Genomic DNA, 25,309 nt, shown 5'->3' on the forward strand with positions numbered 1-25,309 from the left:
TCCGTGCTGCATTTTGTGCCATGGACCATGGGTCCTAGTTTTGGTTGATTTTGATGCTGTCATGATAGATCTAATTTAATATTAATAACTTTACATTGCAAAAACTTGATTCAGAATTGATGTGCTGTATTTGTTTTTATTTCTTGCTAAAATTAAGTTGAAAAATTTACATACCTGAACTATTGAATGATTAGCTATGTAAATACCAAACTCTTACCAATTAGCTTTCAGTACCCCTTGCTGAGAGTGACTCAGCCGCGTATGAAAGACTAGACTTGAATGTCTGTTAGATAAGTAGGTCTCCAGAATCACAGCTTTGTTTATAAAAGCAGCTGCTTCAGATGGGCTGTAGAGAGCCATTTTTAGAGAGTAAGTGACCTAGTTGATGGTAATGTATTAATTCAGGATTGTTCTTCCCATGTCATTTTTTAAATATAGATTTGAGTAGTTTTAACTGACCAAATCATTTGGACTCATTTTTCCTCTACAGTCCAGTAAAATCACCAGAACTTACACGTTTCTTTTGAGAAGGGTTTGGGGTGGGGGAATAAGGAACATGTAACTCAAATTGTTTTGTTTCTGTGGCCCTTACTATCTAAATACAGCTTAAAGGCTGATGCTTCTCTGTTTGCAGCTGATATGTGTTCTTGCTGTCTGAACATCTGACTTAACTTTATTGCGTAGTCAATGGCATCTCACCAAGAGCATTTAGATATATAGATACTCCAGAGGCTCTGTAGAAGTCTGGGTTTCTAGTTCACGCAATTAAAATAGAGACCTGAGATTCCAAAATACAATATCCCATAGTATCCAGTTAATGTTCATATACATTGAAAAAAAGTCCACCTGAACATTTAGGTTGGGGTATTTCTGTGATTCAGTTGGATTTATTGCTGGGGTGCAGTCAACATCACATGGTACTTCAGATTCCAGTGAGTGAATGTTGTTATAATCCTACTCCTTACCATAATCAGAATTAACAGACAATCCAAAATCAATCTCTCTGTCCCTTCTCAAGGTAAGTTCCATTGGCTAGATAACAATTCCTGAGGTTAATTTTTAACCTAAGTTTCTTCCTGATATTTTTAACCTAGGTTTCCTGCATTAGTTCCCTACTTCCCAGGAAAAGAACATAACCACAAGAAGTATCCTAATTTATTCTTATCCTTGGATTAATTTAATATATGTTTCATTGCTGCCTGTTTCTGTATTGTGTAGTGGAGCCGCTAAATGAATTGTTGCCTAGGAGAACTCTTGTCATTTGTTTGTATGCCCTACTGAGTCTTTGTTACCTCTTAGCAAGGTCTCACTGAATTTGAAAGCACTTGTATACAACTTGATTAAAACACATTTTGTTGGTAAATATTTCATAGGGATTCAAAGTCTAAATGTAGCTAATCCTATATCCATTCAGAGAATTCAATTGAAAAGTGCTCTTTAGGATTAGTTACTACTGTTTGTGGACAAGGAATCTGGTTAGTATCTCACTGCTTGCAGATTGCTTTTGTTGGTATATAATATTTCTATTCAAACAGCAAGCATTTTCATCTTTGGGGACAAAAGAACAACAACTTCTGTCTTAACCATTTTTGTCTTTAATTATTGCCAAAATGGTAAAGAAAGTTATTAAAGTGAGGGGTCTGGATGAATCTGCCTTCAAGGTTGGATCTCCATCTTGCATATTTTTTTAACAGTGCATCTTTGATCTTACAATAATGTCATTCTACAGAACATATATGGTATTAAACCTCCCTTAGTTGTCTTGGCTAACACAGAATGATGACTTCCCTGCAGGATCCAGCTGTCCACACTTTGGGAAGGAGGCTGCTTTAATACACAAGTAATCTTGGCAACACTCAAGGAAACACAAATCATTGCACAGCATAATTTGCATTTTATGTAAGGATTTTTCATATGAAAAAGGGAGGGAAAAAACATTAATGAAAGAATGCAGTCAGTCACTAAACAGTGCATTGCAAATACTAAAAGCTTTTCTTGTATGTTGCAGTTTTTGTATAGTAGTTGCACTTATGCTAAGCACAAAATACAAGCTAATAGGTTCCAGGTGCAGTAAATATTAGACAATATTTATTGATAAGGAAGGCATTTAAAAATCTATATGTCCCTAGATATGTTACTTGGCATGGCTTTGAGGAAATTGATAGCTAGCTAGAGTGTAGAATGATGTTAATAATATTAGCTCTTTTTATCATGATATTTTAAATGCAAAATTCAAGCTCCATTTATTTAGTAAAGTCCCAATCCAAAAACCATTGAGATTATCTTAATAGTAACCAATGGTGATGATCTCAGACCTTTAACTTGCTGTTTCAGTGGAATAAGACCTGTGAAATACTCTCTGAAGAGAGAACTTTTGTTCTCTGTGTCTGATCAAAATAAATTTGAAGGAGTAGCCTGATGTAATGCTTCCACAAGTATTGAGTGAGTTTATTTTTGGTCGTGAAAACACAATGGATAATGCCACTCCGTGCACCTTGTGTGCACAGTCTGAGAGCTCCTTTCCTTGGATTGCATATATACAAACCAGTTCTACTAAAAGGTTCAACTGCTACTAATGCATAAAAGGATCAAGAGCGTTTTTATCGGGTGAACCAATTGTTCTGACATTTTTTTAGGGGATATGCGAAAGAGTCTGAAGGCATCTGTCATAAGTAATTTACCATTACACACTGTTCATCCAATTGTATTATTATTTTGATTTATCTACCACACAGGTGAAGAATGCATAAAAAACTATTTAAAATGTAGTCACTTCTGTCCTACAGAAGCAAATTTTGTATTTAAAAATCAAAATATAGAATTATTTTGCCTACAGTGTGTGTAATTTTTTTTAAAGCAGACCTAAAGTAACAGTTCAGTCCTGAGCAAGGTGGTTTTGTATTCTTACTGTTATTTGTGAAAAATGAACTGATTACTGTGCCAGTTTGACAGACTTTACTGAAGAATCTCAACTATACAATTTTAAGTACTAGATTGTACTGTCAGAAAGGAGCTGTCCTTTTGCAAATACTAGTATTTACTCTTCGTAGACTGCTTCAATCTCTTGTTTCAAAATTCAGTGGATTGGTATTCCAAACAGACTTGATAGCTGAACTCATGAGAAGTTTGGTGTCTACAGCACAACAGTAAAAGGTGGATTCTATACATGTAGGTTATTTGCTCTTCATGAGTGAAAACAGCACGCTCACGTGAAAAAGCAAATTTGGGTCCAGTCTGGAAAGTTTGGGTTAAAGAATTTGGGTCTTTACGTGTTCATTTCCCAGTATTTTTTTCATAATTTTTAATAGTGGTTAAAAGAGTTTGCTGAAATTAAGGATGCAGTTGGCTGACCCTGACAGAGGATACACCAAGCAGTCTGAAGGCTTTCTTTCAAGTAAGCTGTTTGCTGACTAGGCGACACTGGGAAAATTCATAGCCTGGCTGTCAAATCCTCCTCTATAGTGTGATATACTAAACATTTCTGTTTGTACTTGCAGGCCTCTGGCTGCGATGGCACTGAGATTCCTGATGAAGTGAAACTGATTGGGTTTGCTCAGTTAAGTGTCAGCTGATGTCTGTCCCTTGACCCCAAGCCGAATTGTGAGATTGCGAAGAGGCCAGCTTAGATGCAAAGGAAAATTAATGCACCACACACTGAGTTCTGTTTCATTCTCTAGCAATTCACAAAGTCAGAACAAGCAAAGCCCACAGCTACACCGCTGCTGCTAACATTCAAAATGCTACTAAATGTCTTTTAGCAGTTGATTTGGATTCCCCCTAAGTGAAAAGCCTGTGGAAATGCACTCAGGTGGCTGTATTTATTGGTTACAAAAGGAATTTTCTATCAAGCTTACTTCTTTCATAAACTTCGAGTGATACTATTTTACATGTACTTGTGGTTGATAATACTGCCTCTGTTCTGTTATATTTAGAAATTAACATCAATATAAAATTTAAGAATTATTAGCCAAACTTGAATTCTAGTTTTAAAACTGACTGTGAATTTTATTTTTCATATATTTATGCATTACACATCCTAGTAATAAGAAAATGATTTGACTTGATTATGTGCTATTTGCAGTTAATCTCCCATTATTTAAAAAAGTTTCAGGTATATCTTTGAAGTATTTGGTAACTTCTAGGGTTTTTTTGAAATTAATTAGGCATTAGCAAGCTTTTGTTGGTTGTGTGTCTAAAAACCAGTCCACAAACTGATTGTTAAGGGAGTGGGAGGTGCCTTGCAGACATTAATGTTTTAAGAATGTGCCTGAGGCTGCTTAAATAAATAATCTCCATTTTCTAGAAGTACCATACATATGGTACCATATATATAAATATATATAGTTATCTGAGCAAGGAGGGGATATACAGTAGCAAAGGTGTTAGAGTATTTTGACTATGCTTTATTGGGGAGTCTATGAGCTAGAACTACTTTGAACTGTTGTCGTTAAGGTAGACTGCTTACTGTGTCCGTCTCTGATCCAACTTATCCTTAATGATAGAAACCGGTTTCATACAGGTTATAAAAACTTGAAGAATGGAACTGAAGCTTTACTTGAAGTTCTGCAAAATACCAAGGTGGAGTGAAAATAATAGGGCTTTGTGCAATGATCAAGTAAAACTCTGTTACAAAGAAAACACTTCTGACCCAAGTAGTCTTATGCTTAACCTGTGACATAGATGTTATGGAGCTAGCGAACCTTAGAAAGACTTTCAAATTTGGAGATGTGTTTCTCGGAGGTTACAATTTAAACTACTTCCTAGCTAATCCTAGATAATCGGCAGCTCTTTAATGTACTGAAAATGGCAAATATATATTATTAAGAGAAGTTATTTATAATGCCTTGTCATAATCGTTGAGGTGTTCTAGAGCCATTTGCGTACGACTCAATGTAATCCCATCCCATCCTACTGTTTACATGATGATTACTCCAAGATGACTGCAAAGTTTAAAATAAAATAAAATAAAATAAAAGTGTATTGCACAAACAGATTTGTATTTTGCATTTCCATGCTCTGCGTGCATTTCGACGGCTGTGCAGCAGGGTGATGTCATAAATGTCTGCTGCCCTTGTTTAGTTTATGAGCAGCACCTGCTCAAGGGACCTGGTTCCTTGCGTTGGGGAGGAGAAGGGGAGAAAACACTGCTTTCTCACTCATGGGAGAGAGTTGTCCTTGACTGCTTGCTTTCCAGTGCTTCGCATAAGCCCTTTTTAAGACTCCTAAGGTGTTTGTACTTCAAGAAGTCATTCAGTTATTGGGGGCAGGACCTGTATGCCTGTGGGCTGCTGGCTTGTGTGGGGAAGAGGGGGAGGTGGCCCAGGGTAGGGCCGGGGCTGACACCTGCTGCCCGCAGCCCAGGTGCAGGGCTGGTGGCCGCAGCTGAGGCTCATTGGGGCACTTCAGGCCCTCCGCCGGCCATTGGTGCTCTCCGGCCGCCCGTGAGTGTGGGGAGCCCCAGCCCTGGGAGAGGGTTTTGGCAGTGTGGTAGGGGCTGGGTGCCATGCCGTGGGGTGGAAGGGCCCCGTGCTCTGGTGGGGCCTGGCCTGCGGCCAGCTGAAGGCAGTGAACAAAAATGGTAAGTGTGTCTTTCCTTAGCTTTGGGGTGTCTTTGTGGGTGTGCCGTTATTGATAATCTGCTTGGTATCTCTTCCACGTCAATGATATCTTACCTCAGAGCCCTATAATTGGCAGTTGGTCTCTTGGCTTACTGTGGTTAAGGCTTTGTGCCTGGTTCCCCGGGGCCAGCCGGAGAAGGAGCTGGGCAGGGGGCTCGTGGCAGCCACCGGCGGCAGCACAGCAAAGGCTGTGCCTCCGGGCACCCGCTGATCGGCAGCTGGGGAGCCTCCGCCTTGGCTGTGCTGGGTGAGATCAGAGGGCACCGCGTTGTGCTGATCTGGGGGGCAGGCTGTGATTTGGCAGCTATTTATTCATTAGCAACCTTGGTGTTGGAGTAAGTAAATTACAAGGTACCTTAAATGTGCATCTACCAGTGGAACAGTTGATAACCTGCAACAGTGCAGTGGGGTGGCTACTGAGCAGGACCCGAAGTAGTTAAGTTCAGAGCATTGCTGTTAGGTTATTTTTGTTAAGGGATGCTAATGTATGCTTCTTGAAACGTTGTACCAGTATTGACTAATCCACCTGCAAAGTAGTTAGCTGGTTAGCTTTCTTTTTCCAGCAAAGAAATGAATGTTCAGGGAAGCTTGTTGTTTTCACAGATCTATAAAAGAAGTGGGAATGTATAATTGGATGAAAATCGTGTTCCACTCGCTAAACGCCTCCCCGAAGGCTGGGGAAAAGGTGTTGGGGTATGAGTAGCAACTGTCAAAAGTGCTCATCTGCTGTGCTGGTTGGGGCTGCGGGAGGTATCTAAATAAAGAAGAACGTAGTACTTTAATTGAAGCAGTCAGCAGTATTGTACCAAGATAAAGCTGTAACAGTTGTTGCTCACTTGCAGTCTGATGCAGAAACATGCCAATGCTTCACTGAGCTTCCTTGGTTCAGTGAGACAGCAAATTCATGCAGCAGTGTTATTTAATGCAGCTGTGTTGGGTTTTTATTTTTTTTTCCTGCTGCTAAGGTATTGTGAATAAATACAATGTGAGCAAAATGAGTTCAGAAGGACAATGACCTGAAAGAAAAGGTAGTTAAAGCTTTAGTGTCTGTTAAAATGAAGTTTATAAGTAGTTTACTCTTGCAGCTATATACAGGTGAAAAAAGGGTAAAAATACATGGGAGGTTGCAGTAGAAAGTAGTGTGCAAGTGATTATAGAGCTGAAATAGACACCAAATGTAATAGGAACTTGCTTCCTGAATACTATATTCACATCCTCTGGTGAATAACAATGGAAAAAAGAAAACTAGCAACCCTTTATTCATGTTTACACAAAAACCATTTAGGAGATGGGTACAGTTCTCGTATGTATGGTATGACTTGCCGTAAAGCAGTTGTGGTGCTCCTGTTAGAAAGGTGTTGCTGGCTGGAGCACTTGGCTGTGTTTGAAGGAAGGGCCTCTAATTAACAAGGTGAAGCTGGAACAGGTGAGCTACCATATAGCTGTCTCTGAGGCCAGGAAAATAGGCCTTAATTAGATGGTTCTAAAAATATAATCTGTAGCGATGGTTATATGCTAGTGCCTGCAGCTGGGCACTTGAGGCTCTGTGGGCTGATGAATGTCAATGCCCATGGAGCCAGCCCTGCCGGTGCGTTCTGCTTTAGTGCTGAAAGTAGCTCTGTGCTGCGGACTGAGATGGAAGGCAGTCAGTGAAACACAGTTCTGTCATTTATTAGTTTCAAAGCGTTAAAAAGGATGAATATGAACATGGAATTTAGCTCAGCACAAAACCAGGTCTGGAGAATAACTGGTTTGTGCGTGTGGGAAAGGAGGGACGTTTCCAGTCTTTCATCTCCTGGGACTCCAGTGCGGGCTTCGGGCCAGGAAAGCTGCCTCCCACTCTGGCAACGTATGCTTTTCATGCCAAGAGAGCAGGAGCGCCCGTCTCTTTCCTCTGACAAGTGCTGACCTCAGATATTCCAACCAACACATACAGAGAGTTGCGTTCAAACTGCAATGCAGCTAGCTAGTTGCGATAAATATTTTTGCTTTCTAGAAATACTATCCTACGTGCTGCCACAATTTCCTCTGTGGACCTCCCTGCCCCAGATCACACGTCTTTGTGCGTGGAGGTGGAAGGGGGAGCAGGGAAATAAGCCAGGAAACAACATTAAATTTTCTCTCTCCCACGTTCTCTCCTGAGATAAAGATGAATGTGTGCCTTTTCAGCCAGCTTGGTCTAATTTAAAATCTCCAATTTGGGGGCCTCCAGAGCAGTCCTATAAAATTTGATTGTGGGGCATCCCTTCAGAATGTTTTTAAACACTGTTATTTCTCTGAGAGGGAACGCTGTGTGCAGCTTGTAAATGGCGTGCCTCCCCTCATGCTTTTCTTAATCAGAGATTTGTTTTCCTTTTCACCACCTACCTCTGCATAATGATGTTGGATGGTGAGATTGGCCTGTGCCTGAAATCAATTAGCTCTGATGATGAATCTGACACAGACCTAAAACACTGCTAATTGAGTGCATTGAAAATGCTGATTTTTGTTTAGCAGGGAGCAGAGGATGCCTCCCCTGCCCAGTGTTTTTTCAAACCAGAAAAAAAAATGAGACCTTGTTGATAACACATAACAGTTGGTATATTTTTTTCACTGGATCAATTGCGATATAACTTTATTCAGTGAATTGCTGTGGGTTTTTCCACTGCATCAAGTGGGCAGCCTTTCCACCCTCTTGCAATGTACTCATGCATGTGCATGCACTAAGAATGCTAATTACTTTAAAATGAGAAGTTGGAAAAGCAGCAGGAGCCTGCATCTAAGAGTTCCCTGTGCATGTGCTCTGCTCATGAGCTGATGGAGCAGCTGGATTTACCCAAACCACGAAAACCCCAACAAAATGTGTTTTACTTGTGTTTTGTTACACAGTGGTCCAACTGATGAAATATCCAGGCATATTAGTTCAGCATTGTGACATTTCAGTTATTCATTTTCCCTCAATGACTAAGAGTAACATTACAGTCCACATAAAAATGTGGTTTTATAGCTGCTTTATGATTGTTAGATGGATGCTCGTCAAGCTGCTTGCATAGTCATTGTAATCTGAGATGTTGAACCAAGCTCAGTGGTTGTAAAGTTGTCTGCTTCTAATAATGTTCAGAATATGGGCAATGGTGGATCAATGAGCAATTACAGGGACTTAAGAGTGCCTGGTAAGAAGGAGAAATATTTAATTTTCACTGCATAAACCAATAGGGAGGCAATCTTGTCCTTCTCAGGACATGAATATTTTGTCATCTAATTTTCAAATGTGAATTTGAAAGGCTGTGCTTGTTTGTCTCAGTAGGGTGTAAAAAAATCACTTATGTAAGTGGATACGTTTATGTAGAGCAACAGCTACGAGAAATAGAATTGGAGTAGATGGAAAATACATGCCTCTCCTTTCTTATTTTTCCCTCATAGGTACAAATTTTAAGAATTAATGAAAACCAGCTATCTTTCAAATATGGAACTTTTTTTTTCCTTCTGGAAAGAAACTAAATGGTTATTTGGTTCTTTTTCATCCATGTAATAATTGAGATTCATTAAGGAAAGGTGCTGCTCATGCGTAGGAATGCTGGGGTGCTTTAGATTTACTTTGAGCAAAAGGCTTTTCTAGTTTTGTCATGTTTACTCTGCCTCTGTAGACCCTATCGATCTAGCTTTGTTTCCTTTGAGGACAGTCGAGGTGTGACATCCCAAAATGTAACGGAATTTAAGGTTATTTTGGTAACGGAACTGTCTCTTCACATAAAGGTGGTGTGTGTGGCTGTCATCAACAGGCAATTATAAGTAATGAACCAGAAGAACCAGCGTGTGTCCAGTAGTTTTGAGGTGGACTCTGTGCTACTTATGTCATATAAAAGCACATAAATAGGCGAAAAGATTATATCTCCCAGTAGTAAAACTTCTGTATTCTGGAAGATGGACTGTGTAGTGCTACATTGGAAAGCCTCTTTAAGGGAGAGGCCTGCGTTTCTGCCTGCATCTCTGTTTTTGAAAGCTTGGAATTGGTTTATGAAGCATTCTGGTATTGGGGGGGGGGGGGGGGAAAGGCGGGGGGGCAGGGAGGAAGGCAAAGCAAAAAAAACCCCAACAAAACAAAACCCACTGAGGCCGATGTACTTTGATGTTAGAGCCTGTACCTGTGCTGCTTCATAATGTAAAGGGCAAGGACAGTTTTTGAAGACTGTTACCAGGAAAGCTCCTTGCATCTCTTAACAGTTACTATTCTCTCCAATACATCAAAGAAGGCTGAGGGACCCGAGTACACCATTATTATGTTAACCTTAACTTATTGGTATTTGTGTTATTAAGGTTGCTGAAAGTTCGGTTGTTTTGTTCTGGGAAATGAGTATCTTTTGCTAATGCCCTGCATTGTGCTAGTACTCTATTATTGACCAAGAAAGAAGAAAATGCTAAATTACAGATTGAAATATAAAATCAAATGGCTAGTGAACACAAGCTGGTTCAGCACCAAGGAGGTGTGGATGACAATGTCCCAAGCTCCCAAGCTTCCCCGTGGTTTAATCGGCCCTGTGGGGCAGTGCTCCCTGCCCAGCCTGGCTGGTGGGACCAGGTTCCTGTGCCATAGCACGGCAGGGCGGCACCGCCACCTCGGTGAGGCTGCTCGTCGCTCTCACAGGGAACAGTGCCTTTGGTCCTGAATGTGCCCAAGCAAGAATTTAGCAGTGCTCTATTCTGATGCAAAAAGTACCTTCTGGAAGGTAAGCTTTCTATGCCTCTTTTTGCAATAGCGATAAAGGACTTTGCGCTTAGACCAAGAAATACATCTGATGGTTTTCTAGGTTGCTTTGGTTGCAGAGTTTTTAGCGTAAGCTGGAAGCTGTATCTTTCTGACAGTGTAAGATGTGCAATTTGTGAAATTAAATGAAATTCCGAACCGTTTTTTTTCAGCTTTGTGGAAAGGTTTTTGTGAAGTAAGTGTGCACGTTGAGGAAAAGCACAATAGATACGTGACTGGGGTTGGTAAACCTGGAACTATTCCCAGCATCTCAGAGAATCAGCTGAGAATTCTGCTGAATTCAGGATTTTTCTTTTTCTTCGCCCTGCCCCCCCCCCCCCCCCCTTGTTAGAGCACCTCTGATTAAAACAAACTTTAACTTCACTGGAGCATTTACTCTATATTATGAGAAATAGGAAGAGGGTGGGGAAAAACACCTTAAATTAGAACAGAGAATCCAGAGGGAAGGACCATTATTGAAATCTCTGCCCCATGAATTAATAATACTTCACAATAGCTTCAGTGGGACTAAAATTTCACTCCCTATCTGTGTTGATTATGAGCTCCTCAGTTTACTCCTGGGGCTATAAAATGGAAAAGGATCCAATCGTGATTAAAGAGTAGGTGTGATTTGAATGGAAGGTGATTACTAAAATCTCCCTGAAGTCTTCCACCCTGCTTGTGCTGCAAGCTTTTCCTATTTATAATAGCAGAGCAGAGCCATCCAAGCAGAAAATGACACCAGAGAGAAAGAGTTTTCTGATTGTTTCTGATTAGGTTCAGTGCTAACCTTGTAAATCTGCCTGTCAGATGAGGCACGGTCAAGTCATCCGTAAACCTGATGCTTCACAAAAGATTGAAAGGGTGAGGAAACTCCTGCACTTGTGTGTTGCTTGATGCTTTTTTTTGTCTCCAGAAGGATTTTCACAAAGATAAATCTAGACTCTTGGATGAGAGCTATTGAGCTACAATTTAGCGTTATGTAAATTACTATACTTATTTAAAACTACTTTACCTGCATGGATTTGTGTGTATTGTATAACAGTGCTTCCTTGTTGGATTTATAAGGCCAGGCAAGGTCTGAATCTCAGGTCTGTCCTGGTTGAAGGTAGCATAGCTTGCATCGGTCTGTGGAAATCAAAGCAGGGCTGCATTTAAGCAAATGGGTGAGTGTTACTCTTGCCCTTTTTTTTTTTTTATCGTTACCTTCATATTCCGTTGTCAGCATAGTCGAGCAGGGTCTTTTTCAGAGGCAAAGATTTTAATTTTTAATAAAGTAATTGCAGGTGATGTGTTATAGTAAGGCTGCATGTATTTAAATCCAAAGATGACTGGGGCTGTTATATTTGCATATGCCCTACAGGTTGTTTTAAGCAACATAAGAGTTTATGCTAAGAGTAACAGTAGTGAAGTAAATTTAATATTCTTTCCCTCTTCTGGTATGAGCCAAAGGCCTAAAAATACCTTTTGGAAGAGTACTCCAGTGACCTTGTTGCAAATCAAATTGACGTCAGTTTAAATTGAAGACAGCTGTCGGATGCAAAAAATTACAACAAAGTGAATTAAACATTCGGTTCCAGTCCAGGAGAGTAAACAGATTTGTTTTCCAATTTAGGTGTGTTAGATGTGTGCTTTCAGTGTTACAGAAAAGTGACAGTGTTGTACTTGCTGTGAAATTGGCATCCTGAAATTGTTTGGTACTATTTTGGTTTAACGAGGGATATACTTTGAAATACTGGAACATGCAGATAATATATTCTCAAATTCAGTTGAGGCAAAAAGTGTTCCTTAGCCTAAGATAAAATTTTGACTGGTTAGTAATTGCAAAAGGCCTGTTCTGTTGCATATGCCAAGTATCTGTGGAGCTACCACTTGTCAAATATACCTTTTTATGTATTTCTTTATGCTAATTACTGCCAAGGCAATGCATAGAAAAAATGATTTATACAGTAATGTTCTGTAACTCTGTATGTCCCCATATGTTTATCTTTCATATTTTTTTCCTACGCTGAACTGTCATCATCATTCATGTTCACCTGGAAGTAAATTTGTATTAACCAGGTATTATGTTAACTTATATTAACTTGTATTTACCAGAAAAATCTCGTCTAAAACAAAGGCTCCAAATTGTATTAGAAGTCAGCATTGTTTTGTAGAAGCTTTATGGAGAATCACCTTAGGATAATGCTGTGATCCTGGCAAATGTGAAGCAGCTGTAACCCAGCTAGCTGGCTGGGATATGGACAAAGGTGGACGGAGGTCCTCTGGGACTGGGGAGCTGAGTGCTGCTGAGGGCTGGGGACGGCCCCACGCTTCTCCTGCACTCAGTCGAGCTGGAATTCTGCTGGTCGCTGTGCTGGCTCCAGCACATCCACCCTAGGTGCCACCGGAAGAACGAAGCAACTTTTGCAAAAATAGTCCAATAAAAAAAATTTTCTTTCCCCCCCCCAATTTTTTTTTTTTTTAAGCCATGCTGGATGTTGGGAAGTGATGCATCCTCTGCCCTGCTGTGTTTGGGATGCAATGCACTTTGCAGATTCCTTTTCCGAGGCAGCACACAGGCCACAGCCCTCAGACAGCGTGGTGGTTAGTGCAGGTGCCTGGAAATCATCACAGAGTGGTGCCTAAAAACCACAGACTAAGGGAGCAGACAGTGACATGAGAGGCAGTTGTCCTGCTGTGACACATTGTCCTTGTGGCTGGAAATGCTTTTTTCCAATGGAGACTAGGTTGGTTATGGTACTAATGTACTACAGTCTCTGGCTTTAAAAGAAGAAAGCTGCAGCTCGGAGAATTTGTTTTTCTCATGCTCTTCCTCTTGTGGTTTCTTTCATGCTTTGTTTCCACTGTGGCAATCCTTTCCTGATGCGACCTTCCACGTGGCCACCCTGTCCTCTCTCGCATCTCTCCTCCCAGAGCCCTTCTCCAGAACTGCTCCAGCTAGGTCTACTCTGTTTTCTGGAGGCGGCTTGAGCTCTTGTGCTTCAAGGTAGCCCAGAAGCCGTTCAGCAGGGCTGACGCGCTCGCCTCAGCGCTGTGCTGCGTGGCGTTTGGTCGCTGCAGAGCACAGAGGGAGCAAGCCTGCGCGTACGTGGAGTGCAAGCAGGATGAGCGTGTTTGGACCTCCAGAACATTGCCTGTACATAGTCTTGGTGCTCAGTCTGTGCTCGTTATTTATACCTATCATATAGTCAGAGGAGAAAATTCTGTGGAGCAGGATGGTGAGTGCAGCATTGCCAGTGGGTACAGTGTATTGTGTTATATCGTAGTGTATGTGTAATTGTAAGCGCCTGAAAGTACCTCAGCTCTGGTTCTCTTGCCCTGCACCAGCACATATCTTTTGTAGATTCAGTCGTTTTCGCTTGGTGGTTTTAGTGCTTGCTTTGTACTGAGCTACATGACTATAAAAAATTCAGGATGAGGACAGAGTTCCTGATGAAGTATTTAATCGCTCCTGGAGGTGTACGCACACTTTTCCGCTGCTCTTCTTTATGTGCTGCCCTTGCTTCCTATCTAGAAAGTACACGGTAGCGATTTCTTAAACAAACAAAACTCCACTACTTCACATACCAATTTAATTTTACTATTGGCATTTGATTTTTCCAAAAATTGCATCAATATCTGTTCAGCTCTCCAAAGTATTTGTTTTTCATTCCCAATTTATATATATACACATACCCACATGTATTTATATAAAACAGTTGTGAACCTTGCAGTTCACAAAATAATTTATTTTCCTTTCCCTCTGTTCTGAAATTTTATTTTTTATAAGCGGGTTTATCTCTTTGGGTGGGTCCCAGCATCACAGCACTTAACTTGGTGTGAGAGAAAGGGGAGCTCTCAGGCCCCTTGTTCCCTCTCCCTCCTCCTCCCTCCCCTTTGCCCTTTCCATGGACAACCCACTGCCTAATGAGGAGATCTCTGGGACCCACAGACGTAGCGGTGTGGTTCACGTGGAGGTATGTGCTGTCTGTGCGGACCCTCTTCAGTAGGTAAGACTCCGGTTGCTTGGGAACTGCCCCTTCCAGGAAACCATCTCTGCTCAGACCTTGCTTGCAGCTTGCCATGATTTAGCTCTTGACAGCCAGCACTGGAGACAGAGATGCAGCCGCGCTAACTGTTGAGCAATTTCTAAATGCTCTGTAATATGAACTGCCCCAGATTTGATTTACTCTGGCAGTCATTTGTGGGTTTTAAAAGCTACCGCTATAATTGCAAGCAAAACCAAACCAGAGCTTTGATGTCTGCGCAGTTATGTGTAATGTGGGGAAAAAAATCCAAACCTGTTTTGTAGCTGGTACTTCAGATGTGTACCTAACGGGTCCTTTCTTACAATATTGAGCTCTTGGTGTTACATACTGTGTTTTCCATTGATTGTCACCTGTGAAATGGCATTTTTCTGACTAGTCCTGGGTTCTATTTGTATGTCAACACAAAGCTAATGGAGCATTACTAATGCTTGACAAAATAAATCTGTGAACTTAAACAATTTGTTACTACTTTTAAAGGCATTTGAAAAAAATTCCCAACCAAAACCATTTCAACTGCTTACATGATCAAATCTCAATGAGAACCGTTTAAAAGCTTCTGTTGGTTGGAGCCAAGTATGTATGCATGTTAGCACTAGCTAATATAAGTACATAACAAACAGTGGAAATTAAGACTTCTACTGCTTATCTAACAAAGATCATAATCCTTGTCTTAGTCACAAAAGAAGTCTCTTATCTATGAATCTTATCTCTGTGAAAATAATGTTTATAATTAAAGGCAAAATTATTGCCTTCTGGGGAGGATTTCAAAGATTATCTGTTCTTGTAGAACTGAACTATATTACTGTCTGAATTTATGGTAAGTTAATACAAAGAAAGATTATTTGTATATAAGGTATAATGTCCTCTTAGTGCAGATATTGGCAAATTTAGGAGCAAGGATATAAAAGCACTTACTTTGCAAGGTACGAAATGGTACCTATATAAATTCCATTTTAACAGTCAGGCAGGTGAAGCTAAATAAGTTCTTGGTGTACGCCATTTAAGTTTATATTACCAACTTCTTTCTATTTTAGATATTCTTTCACACTAGCATGGAAGAAATTTAAAAAAAACCCCAAACATTCAATTGAAGTAAGTTTTAGTAATTTTACCTTTTGGTGACATATTATGTTGAGGAAATGGAACACGTGGTTTATAGTTAAGTTTATGTTGTAATTTAAATTTGATATATCAAATATGTATTTTTGGCTTAAATGCACTGTTAGAATTGAATTTATTGGAAGGCATGTTAGAATGAGTTGTGGGAAGAAGACAGTGTACTACTCCTCTTGAAAATGCTGCTTTTCATCATCATGTGGGTACTGATATGATTAAAAGTGCAGTTTCACAAATGTGTACTTTAAGAACTGTTAAGATAAATCTGTTGCCGGTTGTGTGATATGTTCCAGGCAGCTGCAGATCCCACAGATGATGTTGCCTCACCTGTTGTGAATTACTGCTTAAAGCAAATCCACGTCTCGGCATTACAGCAAGCTGAGAATAAACTTGCAAACCAGAGACAGTGGTGTACATGAAATTTCAGAACACTATGTTTTTCTAAAGCTTTGTTATTACGACATAGGCTTCAAAGATACAAGTAGTTTTGTCACTTGTGGTGTCTTGCTTCCACTAAAATTTCTGCAGCTCCCAAGTTTTTTGTGTGCAGTCCTTGTACGTAAGGCTCCCTCGTTCCTTCCCCTGTGCAGTTTCTTCACCTATGGGCGGTGATGTTGTTTTCGCTTCCTTTCATAGAATGGTTTGGGCTGGAAGGGACCTTTAAAAGGTCATCTGGTCCAATTCCTCTGCAATGAGCACGGACACAGAATCTCAGAATAGTTTGGGTTGGAAGGGACCTTTAAAGGTCATATAGTCCAAGCCTCAGTCTTCGACTAGATAAGGTTTTCTTGCTCTCAAACAATAGTATGATGAGTAAAAGTAAAACCTGGGGAAGGATGGTCCTGCTTGTTCTAATTCCTCCTCATGAGCTGTCACCCATCCTCACAGCACATATCAAGGAACAACAAAATATTTCTCGTTTCTGTGTTTCATGTGCATGTTGCCAGCCAGCGTGCGCATGCAAGTAAACTTCCCAGGTGCAATTTTTTTTTCTTTTAAAATGTTTACATTACATTAAGCATTTTTTTCTTCCTTAAACAAAATGCAGCCTTACTGAAATTGTAATGCATAACAAAAATGATAAACTGTTAAGTAATTTTGAAATGGAGGGCATGGAAAAGAAGAGAATGAAATATAATTGATGATCAGAGCTGGAAAGGGAAAGCATGGGCAGGTGGTAGTATTAACACTGACAATCCATATGGTTTTTAGTTTACCTGCTGATGTGGCTGTCCCAGCATTCAAATGAAATGTAATGTACTCATCGGAAGTGGTATTTCTCTTGGGTTTAGCAGAAGATAAAAGTGCAAGCTTGTTTTCAATGACATTTCCAGTACAGCAATTTCAAAACCATAAAAAAATTTAAAGCATTTGATCATCTAAAATGCCCAGGAAATAGATGATCTGTCACAAATGAGACAACTTTATCTGCTAAGGGTTTACTCTCCTTACAGCCTGGAAATCTTAAAATGTAATGTTAATGGGGGCACCGTGACTTATTCTCCAAGGTAAAATGTGCTGTTCCCCAGTGGAAGCTTTGTGCCAAGGTGTAACCAAGCATCCTGCAAGGTTTCTGCCTGGTTATGCTACAAAGCACCAAAATCTGGGGCTGATATGAGTCTTCAGGATGTAGGATCTGTAGGATCTCAATGGGTCAGGGTACATTTCATTTGTGTTCCTTAGTAGCCATGCTATGAGGACAGCCCTTTCTCTTAGAGGTGGGAAGGACCTGCCAGCCTCATCAGTCAGAAAGGACTTTTCCTTGCTAATCTCTGCTTTCCCAATATTGCAAGCAGGGAGTTTAATAGAATCATAGAATGCTTTGGGATGGAAGGGACCTTTAAAGGTCATTTAGTCCATCCCCCCTGCAACTGGCAGGGACATCTGCAACTGTTTCAGGTTTCTCAGAGCCCCATCCAGCCTGGCCTTGAATGTTTCCAAGGATGGGGCATCTACCACCTCTCTGGGCAACCCATTCCAGTGTTTCACCACCCTCATTGTAAAAAATGTCTTCCTTATATCTAGTCTGAATCTGCCTTCTTTTAGTTTAAAACCATTACCCCTTATCCTATCGCTACCGGCCCTGCTAAGAAGTCTGTCCCCATCTTTCTTATAAGCCCCCTTTAAGTACTGAAAGGCTGCAATAAGATCTCCCCGCAGCCTTCTCTTCTCCAGGCTGAACAGCCCCAGCTCTTTCAGCCTTTCCTCATAGTAGAGGTGCTCCGTCCCTCTGATCATTTTTGTGGCCCTCCTCTGGACCCTCTCCAACAGGTCCATGTCCTTCCTGTGCTGAGAACCCCAGAGCTGGATGCAGTACTCCAGGTGGGGTCTCACCAGAGCAGAGGGGCAGAATCACCTCCCTCGACCTGCTGGCCATGCTTCTTTTGATGCAGCCCAGGATATGGCTGGCTTTCTGGGCTGCGAGAGCACACTGCTGGCTTGAGTCCAGCTTTTCATCTATCAGTACTCCCAAGTCCTTCTCCTCAGGGCTGCTCTCAATCCCTTTGTCCCCAGCCTGTATTGATACTGGGGATTGCCCTGACCCATGTGCAGGACCATGCACTTGTCCTTGTTGAACCTCGTGAATTTCACACAGGCCCATTTCTCCAGCTTGTCCAGGTCCCTCTGGATGGCATCCCATCCCTCAGGCGTGTCAACTGCATCGCTCAGCTTGGTGTCATCTGCAAACTTGCTGAGGGTGCACTTGATCCCGCTATGTCATTGATGGAGATATTGAACAGCACTGGCCCCAGTACGGACCTCTGAGGGACACCACTCATCACCGATCTCCATCTGGACATCAAGCCATTGACCACTACCCTCTGGATGTGACCACCCAGCTGATTAACTATCCACCGAACAGTCCGCGCATCAAATCCATATCCTTCTAATTTAGAGAGAAGGATATTGTGGAGGACTGTGTCAAAGGCCTTACAGAAGTCCAGATAGGCGACATCTGTAGCTCTTCCCTTGTCCACTGATGTAGTCACTCCATCAAAGAAGGCCACTAGGTTGGTCAGGCAGGACTTGCCCCTGGTGAAGCTGTGCTGGCTGTCTCGAATCACCTCCCTGTCCTCCATGGGCCTTAGCATAGCTTCTAGGAGGATCTGTTCCATGTTCTTCCCAGGCACAGAGGTGAGGCTAATAACCATTCTTGCCCTACAGATTTTGTTTGGTTATCTAATTGGGGTGTACTCCTCTGTGGTACTTAGTGGGTGAGACATTTTTCTGCTTGTTTACTTAGACTTATTATTGCATGCGTTATTTGTAGTTTATTTTCATAGACTTGGTGCTTCTTGGGCATGAAGGCTTTTGTTACAGGATATCCCCGGAGTTCAAGACAAGAAGCAACATCTGGAGCTTAAACCTTAAAGTGAAGAGAGTAGAGGTCTAGATATTTCATAGGCTAATACATGTTCAGATTAACCTGTGGACCGTCTTCCAAATGACTCATGTTTTAGCAAATGACTTTGCCCTAAACAAGGACAACAGTAGTAACCCCATGCTAGCTACCTCAGTTGCACACTTCACTAGTGTTTTTTGGGGGGAGAGTAAGGGTAATCAGTTTACATTTACTTAGTCTGATCATTCTTCTAAGCATATGGATGGATATATTATCTATGTGTTATTACTGACATTCACCTATCTCTGAGGTGTAAATATATAGTGATATCTGTCGTTAGGCACATTTTTGTCTTGTGTGAATGGTGGGTTTTTTTGATCTTGTTTCTGTATTGATAAAACAAATAGCCAATAACTATTTTGTTTGTTTTCCTATAGATACTACATGTTCAAAACCCCTTTTAAAGGAATCTGTGAATCATTGTGTAATTTATTGCACCTAATTAACACAAGCCAATACTTTTACAAGTAATTAAATCAGTTTAAAAATGTTGCACGACTCACCCATCTGTTTGAAGTAACAGCTAAATTGCTGTATAATACAAATTAAAATGTATACTTCCGTAACCTGTACTTCGAAGTATATGCCAGCACTTGCATTGTGTGCATGTATGTTCCTCTATTAAAAATGTAATTTTAATTACATGCTGTATATATTCTTTATTCTAGCCCATTAGTTTTATCCCCATGTGTAGAAATGCTGAATCCAAGTAACAAGGCAGTAAATAATACTGGCTTTTAATGACTAATTAAAGCAGGCAATCGTCAACCTTGGCATCAGCTGAGTTTGTAATTCAAAGTACAGATACGCCGTAATTGGTTAGAATAAAATGGTGCTCGGGAAGTACCAAGTCAGCCTCGTCCGTACAGGGTACCACTCCCCAGAGGCAGCAATACCTTGCTTCATAAAACATCCTGCAACCAAAACTTGATAAAACTGGAAGCTAAATGAGTGGTTCCAAAGTGATGGCAAACATAATACAAAGCCTCAGTGCGCCTCAGTGACTTCATCCTGAATGATCTGGACCTTTTTGTGGCCTTTGTGAGGGGAAATGGTGTTCTATTTAAAAGAAATTCATTAACTAAGTACTTTTAAAAATAGCATGGGTGTGTTGACACCTGCCACGTCGATAGCTACTCTACCCCTGTAGACTTGCTGTCTGTTCCCAATGCTAGCAAAAGTTAATTTTCTGCTTTAAATGTGATAATATAAGATAAGCTGTCCTGTCTGGTGAAACTAACCTAATAATGCAGTCATTGATACCTCAAAAACAGGGACAGAGAAAAGTACCACTGTGCTCAGCCTTCATGCAAATGCACTTGTAATAGATTCAGCACCAGACATCTATTAGAAAGATACGAGGGAAGTGGAGGCAACACAGGGAGCAGAAGCAGATAAACGGATTAAAACATTGAAATTATGGAATAAGGTATACTTGATCAAATGGAAGTTAAAATGGAATGTGAAAAAATGCTCATTTGAATTCTGATGAACTATTCAAGGTTGTGTGAGGGAAGGTAAAAGGAATAAGGAAACAAAATTTGTAAAGAAAGTGTGCGATAGTGAGATCTGTTGGGCTGTGCAATGATCTCTGCAGGAAGAGGCAAGATGAAAGATGATGGACCTGTTGTTTCCATATACCTAAAACTAGACCAGGCAATACCAAAAAAAGGTTCTTGAAGGAACTACTTCAAGGGCTACTTGTTCTCTGAAACTCACTGAATTCATTTTGCCAGGCATTGGACGGTGCAGGACGGTAAACTCTTCAGGTAGGTACCGTCTCTTCATAAAACCCTGTGTTCTTATTTTTGTGGCTGGTTTGGATGGATACGTTAGATGTGGGAGGATGCTGTGCTATGTAAAAGCATGTGGTGGGCTCACCTTGGCTGGATGCCAGGTGCCACCAAGCTGCTCTATCGCTCTCCCCCTCAGCTGGACAGGGGACAGAAAATACAACAAAAGGCTCGTGGGTCGAGATAAGGACAGGGAGAGATCATTTATCAGGTAACATCACAGGCAAAACAGACTCGACTTGGGGAAATAAGTTTATTACCAATCAAATCAGTAAGGTAATGAGAAAATAAAATTTAAATCTTAAAACACCTTCCCCCCACCCCTCTCTTCTTCCTGGGCTTAACTTTACTCCCAATTTCTCTACCTCCTCCCTGCCAGCGGTGCAAGGGGGATGGGGAATGGGGGTTGCAGTCAGTTCACCACACGTTTCTGCTGCTCCTTCCTCCACAGGGGGAGGACTCCTCACACTCTTCCCCTGCTCAAGCATGGGGTCCCTCCCACAGGAGACAGTTCTCCATTAACTCCAACGTCAGTCCTTCCCACAGGCTGCAGTTCTTCACAAACTGCTCCAGCATGGGTCCCTTCCATGGGGTCACAAGTCCTGCCAGCAAACCTGCTCCAGCATGGGCTCCTCTCTCCACAGGGCCACAGGTCCTGCCAGGAGCCTGCTCCAGCATGGGCTTCCCACGGGGTCACAGACTCCTTTGGATGCATCCACCTGCTCCAGCATCGGGTCCTCCACGGGCTGCAGGTGGATATCTGCTCCACCGTTACCCTCCATGGGCTGCAGGGGGACAGCGTGCCTCACCATGGTCTTCACCACGGGCTGCAGGGGCACCTCCTGCCCCAGTGCCTGGAGCACCTCCTGCCCTTCCTTCTTCTCTGACCTTGCTGTCTGCAGGGTTGTTCCTCTCACATATTCTCACTCCTCTCTCCAGCTGCAATTGCACAGTTTTGGTATTTTTTTTTTTTTCCCCCTTCTTAAATATGTTATTCCTGAGGTGCTATCACTGTCGTTGATGGGCTCAACCTTGGCCAGCGGCAGGTCTGTCTTGGAGCAGGCTGGCATTGGCTCTATTGGACATAGGGGAACCTTCTAGCACCTTCTGACAGAAGCCATCCCTGTAGCCCCCCTGCTACCAAAACCTTGCCACACGAATCCAATACAAAGCACTTTAGGAAAATTGAAAGAGTAATGGAAACAACAGGGAAACGTACCAGATTGAAGCAGATTAAAAGTGCAGAAGAATGGAGTGAGGCTAAAGAGATTTTTGTAAATCAAGCAAAAAGCTGAGTGGGGAAAAGAGAGGGAGGGGAAGGATGTGGTGGAAAGTCAAGGTGTCTGTCCTGTCTTACAGTAAAGGGTTTAAGCTGGGACTGGCAAACCATGTGCAAGTATCAGTTTTGTAAGAAACTAATAATGGGGAGAAGTAAACAGTCCTGCAAGGAGAAGAAAGAATAGTAGGAAAGCAGGCAGGTGACAGCTTTCCAGGGCTTGCTGGTAGAAGGAGGAGCGATAGGGAGAGGAATGTGTTGAGGGTTAAGCCACAGCTGAAGGACCTGCTGATGGCTGGAGTCTGCTGTGTGAGACGGGGCAGCTATGGAGACGGTGAGGGCACATGAGTGTGGAGGGGAAGCTCTTTGAGTGCTGGAACTACACGAGCTAGCTGAGCACAGGGGAAAGGGAGGAGGGTTAGTGTTGCTTTAAGGTAAGAGACTAGAGCTAGAAGGGGTCCACACCAAAACCTTTGAGTGTAGTTACTGGTCTGATGAATGGAGGAGAGGAAATGCAGGGACACCAGCAAGTCTTGATGCCAACTTGAAAAGACCATCTATACTTGTCTCATTATCAAGGGGGAAGAAAATTATCCTAAATTAGACTGTTGGGATTCTTCCAGATGAATGAAGTTTAGGAAAGGCATCATTGTACCACCATTTTTTCTCCAGCACAATGACTGCAAAACTAAAAGCTGTGTCGGGAATGAAAAAGGAGCATTTGCAAGAAGTAGGTATGGCCCTGTGGGGCTCTTGGTCTTGCCAGTGGCATGTATTCGTTAGTGCTGCCAAACAGACTTTTTATGAGCAGAATATAACATGTTCATGAACTGGCAGAGAGCCAGGTGATAGATAGCACAGAGCCCCCTCCTGTCAAGAGTTAGTGTTATATGCCTGCTTTCATTGCACAGGTTACAAACCTGTAGGTCTTATGTTCTACTTTGTCTTCATAAGGAGTAGGCTTAATGGGAAATTGGAGAGATTGCTACTTGCTTTGTCTTCCTGCTTGCATTTGATGAGAGTTGAAGTTTCTGATCAGTGAAGTACCGCCTGGAATAGAGTGTTCTTCCCCAGAAACCTTGATGATAGCCCAGTTGATTTCACTGTGAGTAGGAGTAAGACCCAAGTTGGACACAGAGAATGAAATTCAGCCCTTTGTAAACAGGCATAAATCCCCCTGAAACTGATGGTGCTTGTGACTTGAACCACATCTGATTTGCCTCACACAGCTCAATCCAAATGCAGTCTCCCGTATGGCAGATAATGGAGGCCAACGTTTTATTTCATTGCCCTGAATATGTATGAGGATAAAATCTGATGGATAATGGATAACTGTTGAAACTTCTTGCAACAGAAGATTCTTCTTGAGGAGGGATTTTAATGAAGTTGAATAAATAATCAAAAATTTTAGAATGTTTCAAAATGTTTTATCCCTTTCTGCTCTTGCTACACTTTGGCACCGCTTTTCTTTTAAGATGTTCCTATAAATGTCTTATGCTAAGCCAGAATCAATGCGTGATCTGAGCATGATGCACTTAGAGCCCAATGGCTGGTGTATCAAGATGGATGAGTCCAGGTGCCGGTTGTGGCTTATCTCACTTACATGGCTGCTATCTTTACTGCCAAAAGAGGATGGATGTTGCGCTAAATAATTTTGTACTCTAGGCCTGCTAGCACTTCCCTAATGATACTGTAGGGAGCTCTCTGCTTCCCCCTTGCTTTTACTTCTATACTAAGACGCCCGAGAGGTCTGCTTTCTCTTTGAGGAAAGAGGCCGTGCTAGAAAATAGGCCAGAGAAAGGAACTCCTAAAGGGAAAAGGGGTGTAGGGGTTGGAATTATGCTTGATAGTCTTGACTTAGCTGCAGATATGGTAGGTGTTACCCAGCACACCTCAAGTTTGGGATATTTGCTTCCCCCAAATAAAAGCTGTCTGCATTACAAAACCATTGCACGTAATTCTGCACAGCTTGGTGCGTAACACTGCCTTTGCAGAATAAATGCTCAAGGATAAATCTTGCATGACAAATAAATCGCCTCTTGCTCTCCTTAGCTCTTTCAGGTGAGGCAGAGATATAGCGTAGAGTCAGCTAACGCGCAGACCTAGCAGAAAAATGGATCTTTTTTCCTGTGGTAGGCATGTCATCAGAGGAGATACTTGAGACAACTCTATTAAAGGTGCAGTTGAATCAATAAGGCATATTCATTTTTTTTTTTTCCCCAGATGACTTCTCTTCTTCCGTTTCATAAATTCCTATTTTTAACAAGAGAAAAGTAAGCAGATATTATTCAGTACAATGCTTCATGTCATACAGATCTCCTTTTCTGGCACATTGCTGCTTGAATAGGCCACCTTCAGTAGTTTTAAGAAGGTTTTTTTTTACATATTGTTTTCACTTAGGGCAGTGCAAATTTCTTTGGAAATCTATGACAATCAATTAAGTAAATGAGCAAATAGAATGCTTGTAATTAAGATAATCAAGCTACATGAAATCCACCCTACTAGTGCTAATATCTATATATCTCCAAGCTGTATATTAATTAAACACCATGTAAGTGTTGCAATTAGACTCAGGCTGCTATGGTGAAAATGAGAGAAAAAAGAAAATGATTGGAGGGGTTTTTACTGTGTGTGAAACTCGTAGTTGTTTTAAAGCATCGTGTTATGATTTGTAAGGTTGCTACGTTGCTGCAGACAGTCCCCGGATGCCCGAGGACTCTGCAGCAGGCTTCAGCTGCTTCTGAAACAGGTGACCCAAAGAAAATAGATTTTGGTTTGCAAAAGCTACCTTTCTTCTCAGGGGTGTGCATTATTTTCCCATCGATTTCATGAATGAGTTTGGGTTACTGAAACCAGTAGTCAAAGAGGTTAGATATTTCATTCTACATAGGAAACTGCAAAGGGGAGAATGGAGAGAGAGAGGAATTATTCTGACTAGTTCTTACAGTAAAAGGGACTCTGTCCTGTTTTTATATTATTTTGTTTTGTGTTTTTATTTTGGTGTGAAGACTCTAAGATCACTCAGGCGTCCCTGCTGGAAAAACCAGCATCTTAATATGTTTGTACTGGGAGACGAACACTACGTGAGACTAACTGGATAATCTGGGTGTATTCAGATTGTGCTTCTTCACTTACTTCCTGGTGCTTTTGGGGGGCTTGGGGAAGCAAAAGGCTCTGTCAGGGTCAGCGTGTGGCTCTACGAGGCCGGGGAGGACCCCTTCCCTCTGTATGGGTACCCTCCCGGGCATCACACAGCAACTTCAAAGTGACTTTATTGTGGTTTTACGAGATGTGGGGTTTGGGACATTCATGCTTTCTCTTTTTCTCTTGTGTGTAGCTTTTGATGGCT

At 41.7% G+C, this 25,309-nt stretch overlaps 1 protein-coding gene across 3 annotated transcripts in view; it reads left to right on the forward strand.

The window, feature by feature from the left end:
- STK39 (serine/threonine kinase 39) overlaps positions 1-4,940 on the forward strand; it is a 107,621-nt gene extending 102,681 nt beyond the window's left edge. For all 3 annotated transcript variants that reach the window (XM_087731644.1, XM_087731646.1, XM_087731645.1), the window contains one exon: positions 3,498-4,940. In XM_087731644.1, the coding sequence (XP_087587770.1) occupies positions 3,498-3,572 (75 nt within the window). In that variant the 3' untranslated portion in view covers positions 3,573-4,940. The remainder of the gene's footprint in view (positions 1-3,497) is intronic.
- The last annotated feature ends 20,369 nt before the right edge of the window (positions 4,941-25,309 follow it).

This window comes from Nipponia nippon, unplaced genomic scaffold (genome assembly GCF_047370975.1).
Source record: "Nipponia nippon isolate SJK-2023a ecotype South Korea unplaced genomic scaffold, ASM4737097v1 scaffold_5, whole genome shotgun sequence".
Classification (NCBI taxonomy): Eukaryota; Metazoa; Chordata; class Aves; order Pelecaniformes; family Threskiornithidae; genus Nipponia; species Nipponia nippon.